At 39.8% G+C, this 20,704-nt stretch overlaps 1 protein-coding gene and 1 long non-coding RNA gene across 2 annotated transcripts; both read right to left on the bottom strand.

Moving 5' to 3' along the window:
* Positions 1 to 8,680: 8,680 nt before the first annotated feature.
* Positions 8,681 to 9,251, bottom strand: LOC101155141 (protein S100-A5-like). Its single transcript, XM_004078146.4, has 2 exons — positions 9,011 to 9,251; positions 8,681 to 8,938 (listed from the first exon to the last, which is right to left on the bottom strand). Exons 1-2 carry the CDS (start codon positions 9,140 to 9,142, stop codon positions 8,771 to 8,773), a joined length of 300 nt encoding a protein of 99 aa, XP_004078194.1. The 5' UTR covers positions 9,143 to 9,251; the 3' UTR covers positions 8,681 to 8,770.
* A 3,784-nt stretch (positions 9,252 to 13,035) lies between these two features.
* LOC101156115 lies at positions 13,036 to 13,985 on the bottom strand. Its single transcript, XR_002291992.1, has 3 exons — positions 13,813 to 13,985; positions 13,401 to 13,549; positions 13,036 to 13,329 (listed from the first exon to the last, which is right to left on the bottom strand). It is a non-coding gene; the product is annotated as an uncharacterized LOC101156115 (long non-coding RNA).
* Positions 13,986 to 20,704: the final 6,719 nt, after the last annotated feature.

Raw genomic sequence — 20,704 nt, 5'->3', positions numbered from 1 at the left:
ACAATACCACCACATGCCGTGTTCTCTTTAAAGCAAACGGGAAGGTACCCGACAGCTACATGCACGCACTGTGGTTCTGCACTCCTGTCCAGGCTCTCTGGCAGCAGGTATGTGCCGATTTATCAGTCTGGCTTAAGGTTTCAATCACGGCCTCACCGTCACTTTGTGTGCTTGGTGACATGAGTGCCATCGATATAGAAGAAGGATTACCATCTATCATTTTCATAACTCTTTGTATTGCCAAAAAAACTATTTTAATAAATTGGAAAAACAAGAAAAATATAAACATAAGTCAACACAGAAATCTGCTGTTTGATCATATCAGCTTGGAAAAAATGTCAGCCCAAAGCTCAAGTAACTTTGAAAGAATTCAGTCTCTCTGGTCTCCTGTGGTTGACTCCATGACTTAGGGGGTGGGGGACTTGGTCGTCGCTGCTCCTTGCCCTTCTGCCGTGGTTTGGGGTGGGGGTCGGGGCCTCCGGTGCCTGTCGGGGGCGGTGGGGGCTCCGTTGGTCGGGGGGTCGGGTCCGGTGCCTGGGTGGGGCGGGCTGGTGCGCTGCGTGGTCCTCTGGCCGAGGCAACCACTGATTGCCTCAGCGGAGACCCCGACCCGTTAACCCCCTCGGTCCCGTCAAGGCCTGACCAGAGCTCCTCTAGGGCCGGCGTCTGGGGGTGGGGGCCTGGGCTTGCTTTGGGGGGGGCGAAGCTTTCTGGCTCCTCTCTCTCTGTGTGGGGTGGGTGGTGCCGGGCCTGGGGTGTCGGCGCCTCCGGGGGTGGGGCCCCTGGGCTGGGTGGCCCTGGCCCCTTTGCTGGGGGGGGCTGGGGGACAGCTGTTTGACCACCGGGGGACAGTCTACCAGCTGTCCCCAACTTACCCCCTTCCTCATATAACCTCATATTAGGGTGAGGGGGTGGGGGGTCTAGCCTGCGATGCGCCTTGGGGGGGGGGGGCTACTTGGCAGTGGCCCCCCCTCCTATGGTTGCCGTATGGAGTGTGCCCCCCTCTTTCGGTTTTATTTGCACCTTAGACATGTAGGGTCCTTGGTAGGGGGGGTGCTTGGACATCACTGCAAGCAAGCAGCAGATGTCCTCCTGGCACCCCACCCGCCAATTTTAACCGCACCTTAGATATTTAGGGCCCCTTGGTGGGGAGGGTGAGGGGACATCACTGTGAGTATTCAGGAGGCGTCCCCTTAGTGCCCTACTCGCCAATTTTAACTGCACCCCCCCTTAGTACACATACCCCTCCCCCTTCAATATATACATTCCAACATAAACACACACACATGCACACACACACCCTCTCAAACACACATACACACACACATTTTGCAAGGAAGGTGAGACCTGGGTCCATCTGTCCCCTACCCCTTCCCTGGTGGGGGGTGCGGGCCCCTTGGCGATGGTGGCCGTGCCCCCTGGGTGCCGGCTCCCTGGGCCCGGCGGTGCTCTCTCCGCACGGTGGGGGGATTCATATTACACCTGAGCCGGGGGTGTTCGTGTCCCTGGGGGGTGGGTCCTGGTCCTTGCCCCTGAGCGCTGGGCCCCGCCAAACTTCCAACATGGCCGAGCCTGGTCGGGCCATATTTATAACACCCCTTGTGGGCCGCCCTTTTTTCCCCGGGGTTCCCCCCTCCTGGGCGGGGGCGGCGGGCCCCTGCCTTGCTCTTCCCTGGACCAACCGTGGGTCGGGTGGGTGGCTGCCTGGAGTGCGGAGCGGGTCTCCCTTGGGGGGTCCTGGCTCGTACCTGGGGTTGGGGCGGGGGGATGCCCGGAACTCCTGGGTGGTGGTGGGGTGCTCGTCTGGGGCTGTGGGCGTCCTTTTCCGGGGGGGCCCTGCGTTGGGCTCTTCCGGCGCGGCGGGGGGGCTGCTTTCCTGGCTGGGCTGGGGCGGCGCTCTCTTTCCCTCCGCGCCTCCCTGCTCTCTGGCTCTGGGGGCCTCGCGGCGGTCCTGCTGGCCCTGGCCTGGGTGGCGGTCTTGGTCGCCCGGGGGGCGGTTGTTCCCTGCCTGTTCCCGTGTGGCGTTGGGGGAATTCCGGCTGCCGCTGCTGCTGCGGCGGGGGTCTGGGTGTGGGGGTGGCTGGGCGCTCCTCCTCCTTCTTTTCACATTCCACCATCCATTTTAGAAGAACATAAACACTCACCTGAGCACAGGTGTTAGCTCACCTTTGCACTTATAGTTTGCATGATTGAATGAATGAAAGATTTCACACTAGTTGGCTAAAGGCATAGGTATGCGTTCGTGAACACTATCTGTTTTGTGTACATGTTGACATGTGAACATTTTTTGCAGCTAGCAGGTGTGTTGATAATATTTGAGTGTGTGTGAACAGGCCCCGCCCTTTTTGTACTACATTTGAACCGTACCGTAATGATAAACAACCAGTAAACCTGTCTGCTCTATGCTGCTTCATGGTCTTACCCCCCCCTCTCACTATCACCCCCCCCCCCTCTGATATCCCTCCCTCTTCTTCCCTTCTTTCCTTTTCCGCTGGTCCAACACCAAAGATTTTCAATCATGGTTGAAATGAATAAAGTTTGACCTCAATTACAAAAGGAGTTTATTCAGTCATACCTTTGGTTTGTCTGAAGATTGATAACCCCTCTTGTTGAAGTAAAATATGTCCAACACAAGAGGCCCTCAGCTCTCATCTGCCTGCCTAGCTGTTGGACAGGACAAGTAAAAAAAAAAAAAAAAAAGAGCAAACGGGAAGGTACTTATCTATGCATATTCTAATTTAAAAATGAAATATAAATTTTAATATCAAGGTTCCTAATTGTATCTTTTTTTGCAGCACTATTAAAAAGACAAACGGTTTAGAAAGAGATGAACACTTTATTTGCATTTTGTAAGAATACGCCATCAAAAAGTCTTAAACTCTTCCTTTATTTCATATATTTCAAAATTTAAAGGGTACAATTGAAATTATTCCAACACGTCCTTGTCAAACATTCTCTGAAACCAAATTAACTTCTGTATGCAATTTGATCCAAACTTTAAAAAAAGATCCCAGTTTTAAAATTAAAAGCATATTGATTGACGTTATATTTTGATCAAAACCAATTTTTTCCTTCTTACTTACCGAAGATTTGTGAGACTTGCTAGACTACAGAACATAAAGAAAAATGGAAATGCATGTAGGATACACAGCATCGATCCTTATATGTACTCTCACACACTTTATTACTGACACGCCTCTTTCGTTATCTTCCCCGGACATATCTTCAAACCAGTTTGACTACTTAACTGTAAAATATATAATAAAAAATATAATATATCCTTTCCCCCACTATATATATATATATATATATATATATATATATATATATATATATATATATATATATATATATATATAGTGGGGGAAAGGAATTTCTGAGAATCAGAATCATGGGCATTGCCGCGGAAGGATACAAAGCGCTTCCGCATCGTTCGCCTTTAATAAACTCACATTAACTTGAAACAGAAGGAGACTTCATTCTGCTGGAGCTGGACCCACTCTCCTGTTTTTGCATTCTTTGTCTTGTGTGCTCAGTCTTAGTAAAAGTCTGTTCTCACATTTGACATTTCTGCCCGTTTCGTTGCCCCCCTTCCACTTATTTGGCGTTTTTAACTTGTATTTATGCCACAATAAACGTTTTTTGCATGCAAAGGCTTCATATTTTACCCAGAAAACATTGCAATCAATTTTAGGGAAAACAAAAAACCTTCAGCGTTATTAGATAAAAGGGTCGACTTATGAAGAATTAGGAAATATTTCACAGAGAGTTGGTTATGCCACCCTCATAGGCTGCAGTGTGACACCCAAAAGAGATTTCCATCAGACACAAGATCAGACACCACAAAACAAATAGTTTGTCTTTATGGCAAATATGTTCTATTATAGAGCTGAAATATTGAATTAAGAGCTTTACGGCATAATGATGGTATTGTGTCCGATGTCTAAAAAGTATTCAAAGTGAACCTTGGCTTAATCTTTATCTGTATTGTAGATTTAAATATAATGAGCGTAATCTTTAAATAAAAAGGCCAATTCTCATTTATATTGGTGATGTTTATAAAAAAAGGTTAAATCTCTTAGTGAAAGGTTGGGCTACATATTGACAAGACCTTTAGCAGATTAAAGTAAATTCACAAAACTGAATCTAAATTCAGCAGTCATCTTGTTTTTTTATTTTTATTTATTGGGACCTACAATTCGTAGGTTTATTTCATACTCCTAAAAAAAGCACAATTTAGAGAAAGATGAGATTTTTATTTGCTTTTTTTGAAATCCAAACAGTCAAATTGCATGCAATTACATTTCAAACAACTTCAGGTTTCATGGAAATCAAGGTTTTGCATGTTTATCAATATTTTCAACAGTAGTTCAGGGTTTTTGCTTTTTTAATGCTCATGTTAAATGAAGTAAACCAGGACAAAGAGACTGTTCTTTCCTTTAGGGGGCCAACATCATAGCCACGGTTGCGCATAGGACCACATACTCGTTGAAATCGACGATGCCGTCGCCATCATTATCCAGCATTTTGAAAAATTGGTCCATTTCTGCTTGTTTTGGAGGCTAAGGATAAAATAAGTGAACACAGTAGGAACATGTTAAATTGACAGGTCTATTTAATGCAATGTTAACTCATGGATTGTACTTACAGCCCCTCCAAGCTGCTCTTTGAGCAGATCTGTGAGTTCCTTCTTTGTCAGAGTTTTTGCATCTCCTTCTTTCCCAGCATACTTGTCAAAAACTTTCCTCAGAATTGCGATTGCCTCAAAGATTGTAGTCATGGTGTCTGAAACAAACCAAAAGATTCTCATCCATTTCCTATTCACCCCTTCAACATTTAGGATTGTCAGACTCTAACCAACATTTGAAAGTGATGGGCGTCACCCAGCTGGAGTCAGAGATGATTCATCTGAACAGCTCAGTTTACTGTTTAAAGTCCCTCCAAGTCCCGTTACAAATTGTCTTGTTGCCGTTTTTTTCCATAACCTTAGGGGCAGATGTGACTCACCAGGAATTTTTTTCAAACACTTAAGTCCAAATATGATGTGGATATATTTTTCTCTCCTCGACAAATGCACATCAAATCTGCACGCCATAGATTGCTTTCTCTTATTCTAAAGTTATAAGAAATGGCCAGAGTCCTTTAATGCCAATTCAAGGTTTTAAATATAAGCCAGATACTATAATTTATATTTATTTAGAGTTTGTTCAAAGTTTAAAGGATAAAACTGGAACAATTCCAACAGTCTTTTCCAAAATTCTCTAAAATCAAACTAACTTCTGCATGCAATTTAATCCAAACTTTAAAAAAAAGTTTTAAAAGTAAATGCATACAAACGAATGTATTTTAACTTTGTACATTGATCGAAATTTATTTTTCTTTCTTACTTACCGAAAGTTTGTGGGACTTGCTTGACCAAAGGAGATGGACAAAATGGAAGTGAGGAGGAAATGCAGACTGGATCCTTTTAAATCCTCCGACACACCTTCTTTTTGAGACCACACCCTCTTTTTCCCCCCTTGTGACATGTGTCATCTTTAAACCAGTAAGACTAGTTGTTTTTTAAATGTGGTCTTTGTTTTTTCAAGAGAGTGATGAACTTGTTTTGAAACATTTTACACAGAACAAGAGTAAATGAAAAACTGCAAAACTTCATTGTATGAATGCACGAAAAAGAATAGAAAAGAAAAACATTGTTGAAAAGTGGAACAAATGAGGTTCGGAGATTAAAATTAAATTTGGAAATTTAAAAATACACTTTTCGTTTAGCGGGATTACAATCATGTGTGACAGAATCAGGTGGGGGTAAATCAAAGTTTGTGCTCTGCCATTTTTTAAAACATATATTCTTGCTTTTGGAGTTGAATGTGTGGAGTCGTTGGGCAGGAGAAACCCACGCATTGCCGCGGAAGGATACAATGTGCTTCCACATTGTTTGCTTCTCATAAACTCACATTAACTTGAAACAGAAGGAGACTTTTTTCTGCTGGAGCTGGACCCACACTCCTTCATATAATGGCCTGTTGTTGCATTCTGTCTTTTAGTTTTTTGGGTGATCTAAGTGCAACAAGTCTGCTTCTGCATTTTTGACCTATTTGTTTTTTTGCCCATTTTTCACTTCTTTGGTGTTTGGTATTTTTTTTCCCATGCTGCACAGTGAAGCAGACTACTTGTATTTCATTTATAACAAGTTTTGTGCATGCCATGACTTCATATTTTACCCAGAAAATTATTATAAGCCATTTTAGATAACAAATAACTTCAAATTTATCAGATTGAGGAATTTTTTATGAAGAATCATAGTCCACAGAGAGAATGTGATGGCTGTTTGTGTCACTCTGACACATAAAAGTTCAAAGTCCCACTCCAATCATCCAGCCAAACAGTTTTGAGCCAGATGCCAGCTTGGAAGAGGAAATAAAGACGTACATGGATGTATTCGTCTGTTATGCATCAGAATTTTAGGTCACATTTTCTATATTGTGCCTGCCTATGATTATGGATTGTTTAAACAAGACTCATAACATTGTCTTTGAAACTTCCAGGGTTGATAGCTTAGTAGGGAGTCCCAGGCTAAATGTTTAAATATCACTATCCTAATGCAAAATTCTTTATCTTACTGAGGTGTGACAGACCTAATTGCAATTCAAATACCTATTTTAAAACCAACTCATCTGTAAAGGACTTTAGATACTGAATATTAATGATGGACAGTTGAACCAAAAAACGTGTTTGCATCATGTAATTGGAAAATCATTGACCAGGATGTTGATCGGATGAGGATTTTCGGCCGTGGACAGCAGGTGAGTAGCAGGATGAGTAACGGGAATCGTGGCTGAGTCGGAGGGTTGGCGTGAACAGGAGACGTGGCGAGCTTGAGGTGAACCGATAGGTCAGGAGGCAACCCCAGGTTAACACTCGTGGAGGTTTCTTCCTGAAAACGAGGCGTAGGAAAAATAATTACTCGAGGAGTTAATTTCAAAACCGAGAACATGAGAGACCAGACAAGCACCATGAAGGAGCAACAAACTGGTGATGAATTCTGGATGTGGATCTCCTTATGAAGGCTGCAGGTAGATGAGTTGAGTGGAAACAGCTGGGAGTCCTCAGGAGCAGAGCAGAGAGGGGAGGGGGAGGAGAACTGCCAGAGGCACCATGAAAATCATGGCTTCTTTATGCAATAGAAGTTCTTGTTAAACATTATAAAAACAGGTTATTCTTGAAATCATGTCTACTTACAAAGCAGAAAATGTATGTCCAATATGACTCAATTAAATGTAATTTTTTGTAAGGGATGATCACAAATATATCATACAAAAAAATGTCTGGAGGGGACAGAACATGAAAAATATGAAAGACGACTGAAAAAAGTGATGGGGGAATAAAAAAAATCCATTTTAAAAGGTAAATTTGGTTTTGCAGCACAAAGATCAAGGTGGACACGTGAGGAAAAAGCATGACAAATAGACTCCTAATTCATCTCAGTTGAGTAAACCTGCCACCATAGAGTCAAAAACAGAGAGGTCTGTGCTTCAATAATGTATCCAACCACTCTGCTAATAAACGGCTGAGACTGATCTTCGCTCTACCTTTTTAGGAGCTTAGAAGTTTAATGAACCCTTCTAACTTTACTGGGATACAGTCTAAACCTCCAAAAAAGACTAAAATATTTCCTTGTTTCATTTCTAGAAGTAGCTAGCCATCAGGTTTAGGAAACTTTCAAAATATGGCTACAGGTGTTTCATTATTTTAGGATTTTACTATTTCCCTTTTGTAATATTCATTTATTTGCCTTCAATTATGTTTTTGTGCATGTTAGAAGTAAATTTTTGCTGCTTTTTGGTAAAATTATGCAAAATGGACACCCCCTTAAATATGAAAAATGTTGAGCAAACACAGGCCGTTGTGCAAATATTGTATGAGGCAATGTGTGCATTAGTCATCCCTACTCTGCTGACTGTACAAAGAGAGAAACACATTCACAACAGCCCTGTGCGCCTCGTACTAGAGTCTGTTATGATCAATTTAGAAATTGGAGCACACATTTACAACTAACCCAGTGAGCTGAAAGCTCTTTTTTGCTTAAAGGGAGCCAGCCTCTGCCTGTTTGAAGATGTAAGCCTCTGTTGGAAAGGGCTCACTATTTTTTAATTAACTAAACATGTTTAGAGGCAGCTAGGTGTTTTTTTACTAGGATAAACTTAATTAAGTGGGCTTGTCTCTTTGTATGCCAAATGCTGACAGCTTGCAGTGCCTAAGCGAATGTCAGTGCTAAGTTCAACATTTGCTTGCCCAGTTCTGCCTGTGGCAACGTGGAAACCACTGATCCTACAAGATTAGCATGGGATCCCAGGAGCCTTGGAGGACACAAGCCCATTCACAATGGAGACTTTCTGGGGGAAAAAACACGTCTTTTGGTCTCTTAAATTGTGAAGTTCTGCACAGCAGTACAGACCGGTGGTAAATCAAATGAAAAATTCTGGACATTGATTTGTTCTTTGCTTTGTTTCCTGGCAACAACTAGACACCAGTTTGGTTAACATGTTGAAGACTTATAAGATGATTTTCAAAGATAGTATAAAAGTGTTAGAAATGGTGGAAAACTCGAAACTACAAGAGGTACAAGAAAAGACAAACCTCAGAAAACGATTTGATGTCAAAACCATGGCACAGAGACAGGTCAGGCTGCTATTCTTGTTTAATTTTTACTTTCACTCCACAAGCAACACAAAGTGTTTTTGCTCATACCCTTTTTATTTCCTGCAGGTCTTTAACTACAGTGTTCTTCGCATTCTTTGCCATTGCCCGTCTTCTTATGGTGGTAGCACTTGGCCATGCTAGACATACACTTTAAAAACTCTTTGAAGTCAATCTCTCCATCACGGTTCTTGTCCATTCTCTTCATGGCTTTGTCAAAGTCGACTGCACAAATCTTTGCCTGGTGAGAAAATTGATCCAGTCAACAAAGTTGCATTAAATGGTGACAAGCGCAAGAGCATGGGTCGCTTACTTTTAGCTCTGGGTTTTGGATTTCTTTCTCTATCATTTTCTTCAGTTCATCCTTGCTCAGCTTGCCATCACCATTGGCGTACTCCAGAAACATGTCCACAATGTCTTTAATGGCTTTTTCCATTCGTGCCATGGCTGCAGTTGAGGAACAATGTTCGTAAAAAGGCGAGAAATAGTCAACTAGAGAGGTCGACGTCGATGGTTGAGCTTCAGCTGATGTCCGTGGAAGAAACCTCTTTTTATAGGATCAGGCACAGTTGTTTAAGACATTGTATTAAGATTACATGACTCATGTATGTAGAACATGAATCATGAAGTGGCTTCAAGGGCCACTCCCTGCCAACCAGTTTCACAAGTTCTTTTGTGTTGTGTTTTACAAATGTGTTTTTTATCATGAACAAAAGTCATGTTCACAAGGTAAAAAGACATATACTCTTGTGTTACTTCATGTTTGGGAGTTGCACTCAAACTGGACCTGAAGAGGAGGTAATTTGCTGGAGGACAATCTTTTGTGTAGAGGCTTTAGGGTGGAGCCTGTTTTGAATAAACACTGTGTCTATGAAAATCTGTGACAAGAAGCACAAGACTGCTGAGCAAAGGTCACATGGAAATATTTGCTTGCTTCTGCTAATTCTTTTACAGTATTTGCCCTCAAAATCCATTGCATGGATGCAAATGAGCTCCTTTAAAAAATAAAAAAACAATATACATACATGAAGGCCAAAATGTTGAGCCTTTGTAGGAATGAAAAAGCGGTTTAATATGATTAATTCTCAGAAAAAAATGGTTTTCACAATATATGTAAAAAAAAACCTGTATAAGCTCAATAAAAGTGTTGTACACATGCCTAACACTTTTGATCACAAGCCAGAATACTCATTTTGTACCAGTGTGCATCGTTGGGGCCAATCCCACTGTGATCACATCTAAATACTTTCCCAGGGTGCAGCTGACATGGAGCACAAAACAAAACTGGTTGTAAACTGACAAAAAAGACTGGTTCTCAAACTGTTTTGTCAAGCAAGTTCCGCGTTGGAAGGTGAAAAACTTGAGCAGCTACTTGCAAGTCTGCTTTAAATTCTAAGCCAATTATATGTTACTTTTAACTGAAAATAATTACAGCTCATTTGATTTCTTTTTGAAACCCGTTGGTTGTTATACAGAAAATCCATGTAAAATGTCTTAATTGTAAATTGTCAACAGTCTAAGTGAGTGCCATGTATGCAGGGCTAACAATAATCCTCACCCAGCCTAAATTCGAATTGCACAACTTTAAATAGAATCTAAACTGGAAAGTTTTTTAATATTTTTTATAACAAAATGAAAGTTAAAATACAGAAAAAATAATAAGTTAAAATTTTGTGCATAACATAATTATTAAGTCAGATGTACAAATAAATGAGTTGCAGACTATACGCACAAAGTGAGCTCATTTCAAAACTTGTCTGCACAGATCCCAAAATAGTTGCGACGTGGACAACCAGTGACTAAAACATCCAAGAGTTTAAAAAAGATTTCCTCTGAAGCAATATGGAGACTTAGTTAATTAACTAATTGGGGTTTAAATAGTATCACAAACGTTTCCAACTTGCAAAAGTGAACAAAAACGTTTGTGGAGTAGTTTAACAACAATATTCCTTGAGAGAAAATTGCAAAGACTTTGCATGATAATCTTAATTGTATGATATAATCAGAAGATTTAGAAAAACTAGAGAAACCTGTTGTAAGGACCATGATCAAAAAAATTACTAATCAGAGCCAAATCACAGTGTCATCTGCAAACTATTGCTCTTTCATACAAAAAGGAAGTCCCTTTAAAAAAAACACAGGATGGGCTATTTCAAAGAGCCTATTTGAGTCAAAATTTTCAGAGACTACCCCCAGATTTTGGGAGGATAAAAATCCATGTTGTGGGATCATCTTGGACTTGCTGTTCCAGAAGAATTTCTAGTTGAAAAATAGGATGTCATCCCTCAGCAGCGTGTGATCATCTTGAGAAGGAGGTGCCATGCTGTTGGGACTGTGTGTGGATCTTCCACATGTTTTGAGGCTCCTGTCAACATATTATAAATTGTTACATTGAAAACATGCTTTTCTTTTGGTCAGACTTCAATCCTATAATCCACCAAATGAGCTGCAATTGCTTGGTTTTGGCAAAGTGTGTGCCCAGGTCTGCTGTTTATCCAAATGTTCCTCACACAAGTGGCCACAATGGGAGTGGGGGTTGGTGGGGGTTCGGGGTGGGGGTGATAAACAGGCATTATAAGATTTATTACAATGGGAAACTTTTGCAACAAAGAAATTGTCTACCAAACTCAAATGTCTTTATTTTTTTGTACTACGTGATTGCATAGGTGTGTCCAAATCCAGGCCTCGATGGCCACTGTCCTGCCTTTTTCTTCAAACAATCCTTTCCTTGCAAATTCTCAGCATTGGAGGAAACCCGATCTAGGTAATCAGCAGCAGGTAAGACAGGGATATCAGGAAAACTAGCGGGACTGCGGCCTCATCGGCCTGGACTTTGACATATCTGATGTGTATTATGTAGAATCAATGTTGAGTTCTGTTGCTGCTCACTAAGCTGCTAAATTAAGGACAGCCATAATGAGTCACAGTTTTGGCTTCTGCTGCAGTTACAGAAAGACAGTTGGCTTAAGAAGCTCCTTTGCCTGCTTTGACCTGGATGCTGCAGGGCAAACAGCTTTTTCTTGCATAACAATGAATATATATTTCTTTCAGAAGTATTATGTGGTTTTGAAATTATCTATCCATATGACAGAATTATTACTCCATAAACACCTAGTACCTGTACCAACAGGCAAACAGTGTAGTCTGTTTTATGGGGGTGCTGAGGCTCTGGAATACACGTACGGTGTGAACGTTGGCTGCAGAAGATCTCTCATTTTTATGTACACCTTCACACAGAGGTCCATTGTGAATTTAAGAACACAGCACAGTGTTTGCAATAAAACTAAGGAGCAAGAAAAATAAATCTTTCATTCATATTGCATTTGTTAATTAAGTCCTTTTATATTTTTTTCAAACATGTTTGATTTCTCTGTGACCTCTGTCCATTTGATACCAACTTGCAAATATTTGCATAAGTAATTCCAGACAAATGAAGGCAATTTGGTTAAAGGTTTAGCAACAATAGGTCAAAAAAGGCAGAAACTGCTGGAACAATTCCACAAGGAATAAAGTAAGAGCTCCTCTCAGAGCAACACACCCAGGGTGTCCGTTGAGTGTCGTTAAAGTAGACGTACCTGAAGATGAAAAAAAAACAACTTTTCAAAAATCCCCTGTCGATACATTCAAGTACTTTTATTTTATAGAAGCAGTTCAATTCTCTTCCATGTGTGACCAGGAAAGTCTTATTTCACTTATTGTTTTTTATTATGATATTTTAATTGTGAAAGAGGACTTCATTAAATCTTTTTTGATAATTAAAGGTATCATGGTGATAAAAAGTTGTGATTCCTTTATGTGACAGGCAAAAGTATGGACTTCTAGGTCAAATGTTGGCTAACCAAATTCAAAACTTTATCTATCTAAAATTTGTAAAGTAGAAAAGATTTCCTGTGTTCTTCCTCCAAAGTTATCAGAAGGATTTTGATTGCAGAAAGTGTTCATCTCTGTGACCTTAATGAAAAGCTAGTCCTCAGGAACTAATGGAGTCAATTTAAGTGGAAATCTTAAATCCTATTCAATTGCTTTATTTGTTTTAAAAGTGTAGTAAAGGATTCAAGATGTCAACTGTTTTACTTAGAGAATTGTGTTCTTCTAATTAAGTTAGACAATCTTGTTTCACATTTTGCTAATCTGATTATATAATTGTCCCACACTTTTATGTATTAATGGTTGAGTACAATGCGCCCAAATGAGAGGAGATGACAGCGATATGTGGGTGGAAAAACGGGATGGGTGTTGTCCCTTGAATGTTTGATGAAGCCATGTTTGTCCACTGACACCAAACACCATGCAACCGTCCATGCAACCGGTATTATGAATAGAGAAAGACAGAAGCCATTGATCCATCATAGATTTAATTTAATCTTACATAAAACCAGGTTAATTTCTCAACCATCAATACATCTTTTGATCCATTGTACTTTGTGTTTATTTACAGGCGCTTGCTCAGCCGTCTTGTTCATCTTCTTGCTTGCCCTTGCCCCTTTTGCCACCCTTGCCTATTTTCTTGTGGTAGTAGCCTGTGGCGAGGACACACACACAACGACAAAACTCGCGAAAGTTCACCTCACCATCATGGTTTTTGTCCAGCATCTCCATGGCTTCCTCAATGTCACCTGCACTTATTTTGTCCTGGAAAATACATTAATGTAGTTTAAATGAATTCATTTGCTCATACAACTTGGACGTGTTGAGTTGTTTACCTTCAACTCAGGGCATTCTATCTCTTGTTCAAACAGTTTCTTGAGCTCTTCTTTGTTTAATTGTCGTTTTTTGCCGCCATCGTCAGCATAATCCATAAATACGTCCACAATGTTGGTAATAGCTCCATCTAGGCGTGCCATGGCTGCAGCTGCACACAGAGGTCCATTTAGTATGCAGAAAAGTCAACAGAGATGCAGAAAGAAAAGGCTGCACAGAAAATTGTTTCCAGACATCTTGATCAAAGCTTTTGCTCATATCCTAAACAATTGTAGACTGCAGGGATAGATAGGTTCACATTCAAGCAGTCAAAAGAGCATCCACACTGCACTGTTGAAATTCTCACTGTCTCCTCCATTTTTTAACATTTACTTTCATGATCTCTACTTTAAGCTGTCCTCTATGAATACTCACCTACGAGGTCCCCAGGTGACAATAAAGATCTCCTTTGTTTCGGCAGCTCAGTCCCTGTGGAGACTCCTGTTGCAGCAATGAAAGGCCCCCCTCTTAAACCATCACTGCATGGCACGCTCTTGGATCAGCACACACACGCGCACACACACACCAGCAGTGATTCATGCCACTGAAATGTGTCAGACTCCACCCATCCAGCCTGCAAAAGTTTCCCTTCTTAGCAACCAAGAGCTGCAAAAACAGAGAAGTGTTTGGCTTTGTGCGGTAGCCCTTTTTTTCACGAGTGTGTGTGGATCACTTGAAATAAACATTCTCTTAACATGGGGTAGATCATTTTAAGGGACAGTTGAAGTAAGTATATCCTGAAATGAAACCTTTATGCATCAGTGTAGCTGATTTAAATCAGTTTTTTAACAGTTTTCTTTTATTTCCCAATCAAATATGAACTATATTTTCTTACGTTTTGTTGTTTCAAACCACAATCTTAAATGCAACAGCTCTTTCAAACATTTAGCAAATAAGATATTCCCAGGGCAAGTGATTAGATCAAACTTGCTTTTGGGTTCTTGGTTGTTGTAGAATAAAGCTGAATGCACCACTGAATGATTTAATCATCAGCACATCGTGCAGTGACTCAACCTCATGACTACCAGAAAAAAAACACTTTCTCTGGTTCATTTTTTTTAAATCCACCAAAAACTACAATTCCCAGAGCCTTACCTCATCATATTTAGTTACATCGATACCAAGAGAAGTTAATTCATTCGTATGCAGTGGTTGTAAGATATTCAGGTTTAAAAATGTCTTCTACAGAGGATAAATGTGCGTTTAACACTCATTTCTAAAGGTTGAAAAAGACAAAGATTCTATCTTTAAAGAACTTGTTGATGAAGTTCAACAATAAATGAGGGAATATTTTTACCTCAGGGGAAGTCATTTGTTCCATTGCGTCTAGCAATGGTAACCTAACCCTCATTTTCCATTTGTTTGTTCCAAGCCAGCAAATAAGAAACATTTTTTTCTCTTCTCTTTAACCCCCATCAAGTTTCCTTTGTGGGTCACATCACTCTCTTCAATCGAGCTGTGTTACTTCCACTTATTGAGAACTATCCAGTTTCCCTTCCAGGGGAGGGAAAGGAAACAAAAACTACGTATCACATGGTGCTTCTTAAAAAGTTTATCCTTCCACACTCTGCTGGTCAGGATATGTATTCTTGTTTCACAGCACAAGAGGGTCTGCTGCAACACACTTGAACTTTTTGGAAAAACACAAAATGTTCTTCATAATTAAAGTTTTATTAATGCAGCATGCAAGTAAGAGCACAAACATTTTGATAAGCGGCATGGGAATATTTTGTTGAACCATTATTTCCCAGCAGTGACCCAATGCATTCATATAAATCTGCGAGTAACCATTTTTCTTCCCCAGCTGACATCATGCTCGACACAGCATCTCAAAAAAAAACTACAGAAACAAAATGAAAACCATCAGAGAGTGCGTACACATTGGTTAGTCCTACAAGTCTGCACATAACTTTTTTATTGTTCATCCAAACTGGAAACAGATTGAGACCTGCAGTTTGCATCGTCAGTAATTGACATTGGCTTCCTGTGTATTGATATTCAATCACTAAATAGACTGTAAATAAATATGTTTAAAGATGCTTTGAGCTGCAAGACAGCAAGCAGACATCGAATAGCTTTCTTGTCTTAAATTATGTAACATCCCCAATGACGGTTGCCACAGGAATGGATGGGAGATGTTAGACTTGGTTTTGGCAGGGAGTGGGGGGGTGGTAACTCAAAAAGAGAAATCCCTTTAAAGATGTGCATGCAAATGCAAGTTAAGGAGTTGTGTAATCCTTGTTGTTTACAGCTAACACATTTTTGTCATTAAAATTTGGATGTAAGATGTAGTTTCCTTGTGGTTGTGAGGAAGTTTAAAAGGCGGTTGCAGAGCAGCATGCTGGCGGGAAACACCATATAATTAAATCTTTGAGAAAATTGCGGCTTAATGCCTGTTTCACGTCAGGCTTGAACACAAAAGCTGGCAAATGTTGTATCTTTTATAATATTCTTCAACTAACATGGTTAACTATTTTTATTTCGTTTACTGTTTTTTTTCCTGTTTTGCCTGTTTGTCCACCTACACTGGAACGAATTAAGAATTTGATTAAATATTGGATTAATTTAAATAATATAGAAATAAAGACATACATTGTGACTTTAAAAGGAGTATTTTTGTTGAAATCTATTGCCCTTTTTGGGTGTTTGTGCAACAAAAGGGACCGAAGCTGGCTTTACTTTACTACATACACACTGTTCTGCATGTCTGATTGCACTCAAGAATTCTTAATATGAACACTCACAAACAATGATTTCAATTTATGAAACACACTTTAATACCCAGTACAGCATGACCTAAAAAAATGTGCTTGCTTTTATGAACAAAGTTTATTTTTATTTTTTTTTGGAGAGGTGGTCGCAAATAATGACTAAGGTAGATTTGCATCCATTATGATGTCAAAGATGTTCTGTCAAATCATCCCCCCCAAAATTAAGTGCTTTAAAAATAAGTTGCTGCACAGAAACAGCAAACTGACTCATTAAGACTTTCTCTGTATTTTTTTGCTACAGCTTACCCGTGAATCCAAAGAAACACACTTGGAGATTACTGATTATCGGTACAGGACTTAAATCATGATGACCCGATTATTTCTTCCATTTAGGATACATTTTTTATTGCTTACAATGGATATGAATTATCTGAAATTAATAGCCCTCTTCTGAGTTCTGTCTTTGTGCAATTTTTTGTAATTTCCAAAAAACATTTACGTTTGTTGAAAAATAGTCGTTTTTTTGTGTTGTTTTTACCTCGACCAGCTTATCTTTTCATAATTCTGAAAGGTGCAACTGGTTATTACGTGAAGGCATGCTGGTTCTGCAGGAAGGACCTGAAATGGGTGAGTTCAAGAATGTCCACCAAAGTCCAAAAAAACGGTTTCACAGGTTGACGTAAAACTGGAAACTGGCCCTCGGCAGTAATCATGAAAGTATGTGACCCTGCAGTGGACAGCTAAACTCTCCGGGATGTGTCCTCTCTTCAGCCTGAAATAAAGTGAGATAGACCCCAGCGACCTCCAGTGACCCTGCACAGGACTATGCAGGAAGAGAGATGGATGGATGAATGAAGGAGGAATGGATCACTTACCGGTTGTTATGAAAGAGACTGAATTTTCATAGAGTTTTGTTCATGGAGGGCAACCATTAGGTTGTTGCAGTGGGACTAAAAACTAAACACATGAATTCCACCGAGCAGTCTCATTTAACTCTGTCATTAGTTTCATTTTTTTCTAATATTTTGAGTTTTTAGAGGGCCTATATCATGCAAAATATTTTTTAAGCTTTGAAGTGTATTATAATGTTCATTCATCACAAAAAGAAACCCCAAAAATGGTATTTTGATCTGCTCACACATCTAAAAAACCTGCTCTCTGAGTTCCAGCCCCTACCATCCAAGCAGGTTCTCATGAACTGACATAGACGAGCAAGAACAGCCCCTTCTAGGTAGAGTCTGTGCTGCCAGCAGGGTAACACACACACCCACTTTCTCTGCAGAGCTAGCGGTGATCAGCAAAAACACTTTCCTTTTATATGCACAATATGCACATCCAACTTTGCCAAAAGTTTGACTTGTTTGTTTTCGTAGGTGAAACTTAGACTTGCTGCCGAGGCCGACTCCAGGGGGACGTCATGAAATGGGCGGCACACACAAGGAGCGAAGGGCGGTGCCTCAGAGATCGAGGCGTCTTTCTAATAACTAATATTTAATAAAGAAAATTGTTCTTTTTTGTGTCAAAGGTAATATAATATCATGTACCGTAGATGGATATTGTTTAAGGCTTAAGAATAGCATGGCATAGGCCCGTTAAGGTCATTTGGACGCCTGGAAAAAATCCCTGAATGACACAAATGCATAGGTCTATTGTAGGATTATTATAACTGTTGGAGATATTTGGAACATAATTCATTCATCTTCTTCCGTTTATTCCCTTTCGGGGTCACGGGGCTGCTGGAGCCTATCCCGGCCACTTGTTGGCAAAGGCAGGGGACACCCTGGACACATTGCCAGTCTGTTGCAGTATCTGGAACATAATCACAGAGCTAAATTGTGTGCATTGTTTGAGTTTGTTTGCTACTGTTCTGACTTGATATCTTGTGTGCAGAATGCCTTTACCAGTGTGCTCACTATTTTGCAGGAAGTACATTTAGTTTATTGCATGTGGAACTCTGACGCTCTGTGTTCAACAGCCAGTCAGAAAACCTCCTGTAGCGACTGTTGGTGACTGCATGACTCAGTATGCTGGCCACCCACAGCGTCAGATGCAATGACCACTTTCTGTCCTGCATACACTAGCGCCATCTCGTGGTTTGAAATGTAAACACATCTAATAAAATAAAACAAACTGCAGGTCATGTTGAATTATTTTTTCTTCTACAATGAACCACTTTGTCTATGCAAAAATCAAGAAATCTTTAAAAATACAGTTTTTGAATACCTTGAACTGAATAACATTTAAAAAAGTGAACTAAAACATTTCTATAAAGGTAAAATATATATAATATTCTATAAAGGTAAAATATGACACAGAAAACAGAAGCACACCGGTGGCTTAAAGACCTTTCTGATACATTGTTTGAAACTTTATCTGAAAAGTGCAATAATCAATCTAAAAAATGCGTTTTAGCAGAAATGATTTCAATTTAAACGTATTTTTAATATCACATATTTTGTCATTGCTTTGCTTTCACCAGATTTTCACACAATAGCAGAAACCTTTATTAAGAGGATGAAAATCGACCGGTGGATTTAATGCAAAACGAGCCACACAGAAACAACCTTGTCTCATTCATCCTCATATTCAACATCAGACAACCAATTAAGAAATCACTGAAGTGAAACAAAGATGAAACGCCGACTCTCCAGTTATGATTTTTGTACAGAAAGTGCAGCCATAGCTATTTTTTCTTCTCCAAACTGATAGTGCACTTTAGAAACAGTGTTTTCATTCATCTTCTAGTCTGTTTTATCCCTTTCAGGGTCACAGGTGGGCTGGAGCCTATCCCGGCCACTTGTGGGCGAAAGCAGGGGGCATCCTGGACCCATCCTGGCCAAAATTACACATTCACACCCTACGGACAATTAAAAGTGATCAATTACCCTATGAAGCATGTTTTTGGACGGTGGGAGGAAACCATAGTCCCCAGAGAAAACCCACATATGCATAGGGAGGACATGCAAACTCCACACAGAAAGGTCCCCTGTTTCAGGTCCCCCAAATGGGACTTGATAATTGTTGTAGATTAATGGAGAGTGTTTGTTTTTGTTTTGTTTTGGGTTTTTTTGTGAATTGATAATGCATTTTACAAAAAATAACTTTTAGCAAGATGGTTTTAAGGGTTCTAATTAGATGTTTTACCCCCTTTTTTTTACTACTTTACCATTCGTGGACTCGATTGTGAAGGTTGGCCAAAGGTAACATTTATTTATTATGTAATCTCTTCATGCTCTTTTATCATGTATGTGATGTGTGTATGATGAATGATGAAGGATGTTATACAGTTTGTAGCTCCAGAACAAATTTTCTCTATGAGGACAATAAAGTTTACCTTTACCTTTGAACTGGGAGTCTTCTTGCTGTCAGGCAAGAGTGCTAACCACTGCGCCACATGCAGCCATTTTGTTTTTGTTGATTAAAATAAAAAGTGCCACTAAGAAAAAAAAAAGGTTTCTCTCTGTTATAAGGCATTTTCCTGTATAGTTTTAAATACCAAATGAATAATAATTATTTAGATTGTAAAGATTCAGGTAAAAGAATCGGACTGAATCATACTGCATCGAAGTTAATTCTATCCATTATGCATGGATCCGTGACCCATGTATTAAGAAATCATATGAGAGGTAAAGACACACCCCCTACTTTAAATGCAACAGATTCTAGTTTGTTTTTCATTCATTTTTATTTGTTATTTTATTAAGCAAGTATTTAAACTCTGGATGGTTCAGCTTGCAAGTTTACTGTCAGAGCCTTTAACAAGACAATTAGGAGAACATTTGTGCGGTTTTCAGGGAAAACTTCCTCTTTTAGAGAAAGACTTTGGCAGTGACCCCTGAACCATATAAGTGCAGCACAGAGCTTGGGGCAGAAGGAAAAGACTGACTTTTAGACACATGGCAGCGCAAATGCTTATGTTTTGTGCTTGTTGATATTTGCTCATTTAAGAATAGCAGGTCAGGAGCCAACTGAAAAAAATGTGAGCGAGGAATCTTTATATTTATTAATGTCAATCTGACTTTATTCAACTGGGTCAAAAGCAAACATATGATAATGCACATCTGAAAGGGCATCATCCCGCTCATACCTTAGTCATTTAGAAAAATATTAATAACTTAATGACCGAAACTTTTGGCGGTAAAAAATAAATCAAAAATGCATCTAAACTTTAGTTATTGGCCGCATTGAAATGTTGTGGAGAATCTTAATCAAATCCAGTTAGACTTTTTAGTTCCAGAGTCCTAGAATATTTCAGGACTTTTACTTAGCGACACATTTTTAGAAAATATTGCAAAGCAAAGTCTTCCCCAAAATTAATAACTTTAGCAAAGTTTCTCCAAATGTCTGCAAGATCGCATATGAGTTTTAGCAAACTTTCATGACAATCAGTGAATCTGAACCCCTATTGAGCCTCCTGCTTAAACTGTGAGATAAATGGAGCCTCAAAACACATAAGCTTTTATTTTTTACAAAGATGTGGAATATTCCAGTAAAACTGATGCTAGAACATTCCTGCAGGGAGTAGCTTATCTGTAGTTAAACTGCCTTCATCCCAG

This window comes from Oryzias latipes, chromosome 16 (genome assembly GCF_002234675.1).
Source record: "Oryzias latipes chromosome 16, ASM223467v1".
Classification (NCBI taxonomy): domain Eukaryota; kingdom Metazoa; phylum Chordata; class Actinopteri; order Beloniformes; family Adrianichthyidae; genus Oryzias; species Oryzias latipes.
This window is presented reverse-complemented; position numbering and strand designations above follow the sequence as displayed.

What these genes read in the sequence shown, in the direction of transcription:
- LOC101155141 (XM_004078146.4), bottom strand. Translation starts at nt 9,142, where the DNA reads ATGGCACGAATGGAAAAAGCCATTAAAGACATTGTGGACATGTTTCTG. An exon ending in TCCAAAACCCAGAGCTAAAA is followed by an intron (nt 8,939 to 9,010) that starts GTAAGCGACCCA and finishes TTTTCTCACCAG; the next exon opens with GCAAAGATTTGTGCAGTCGA.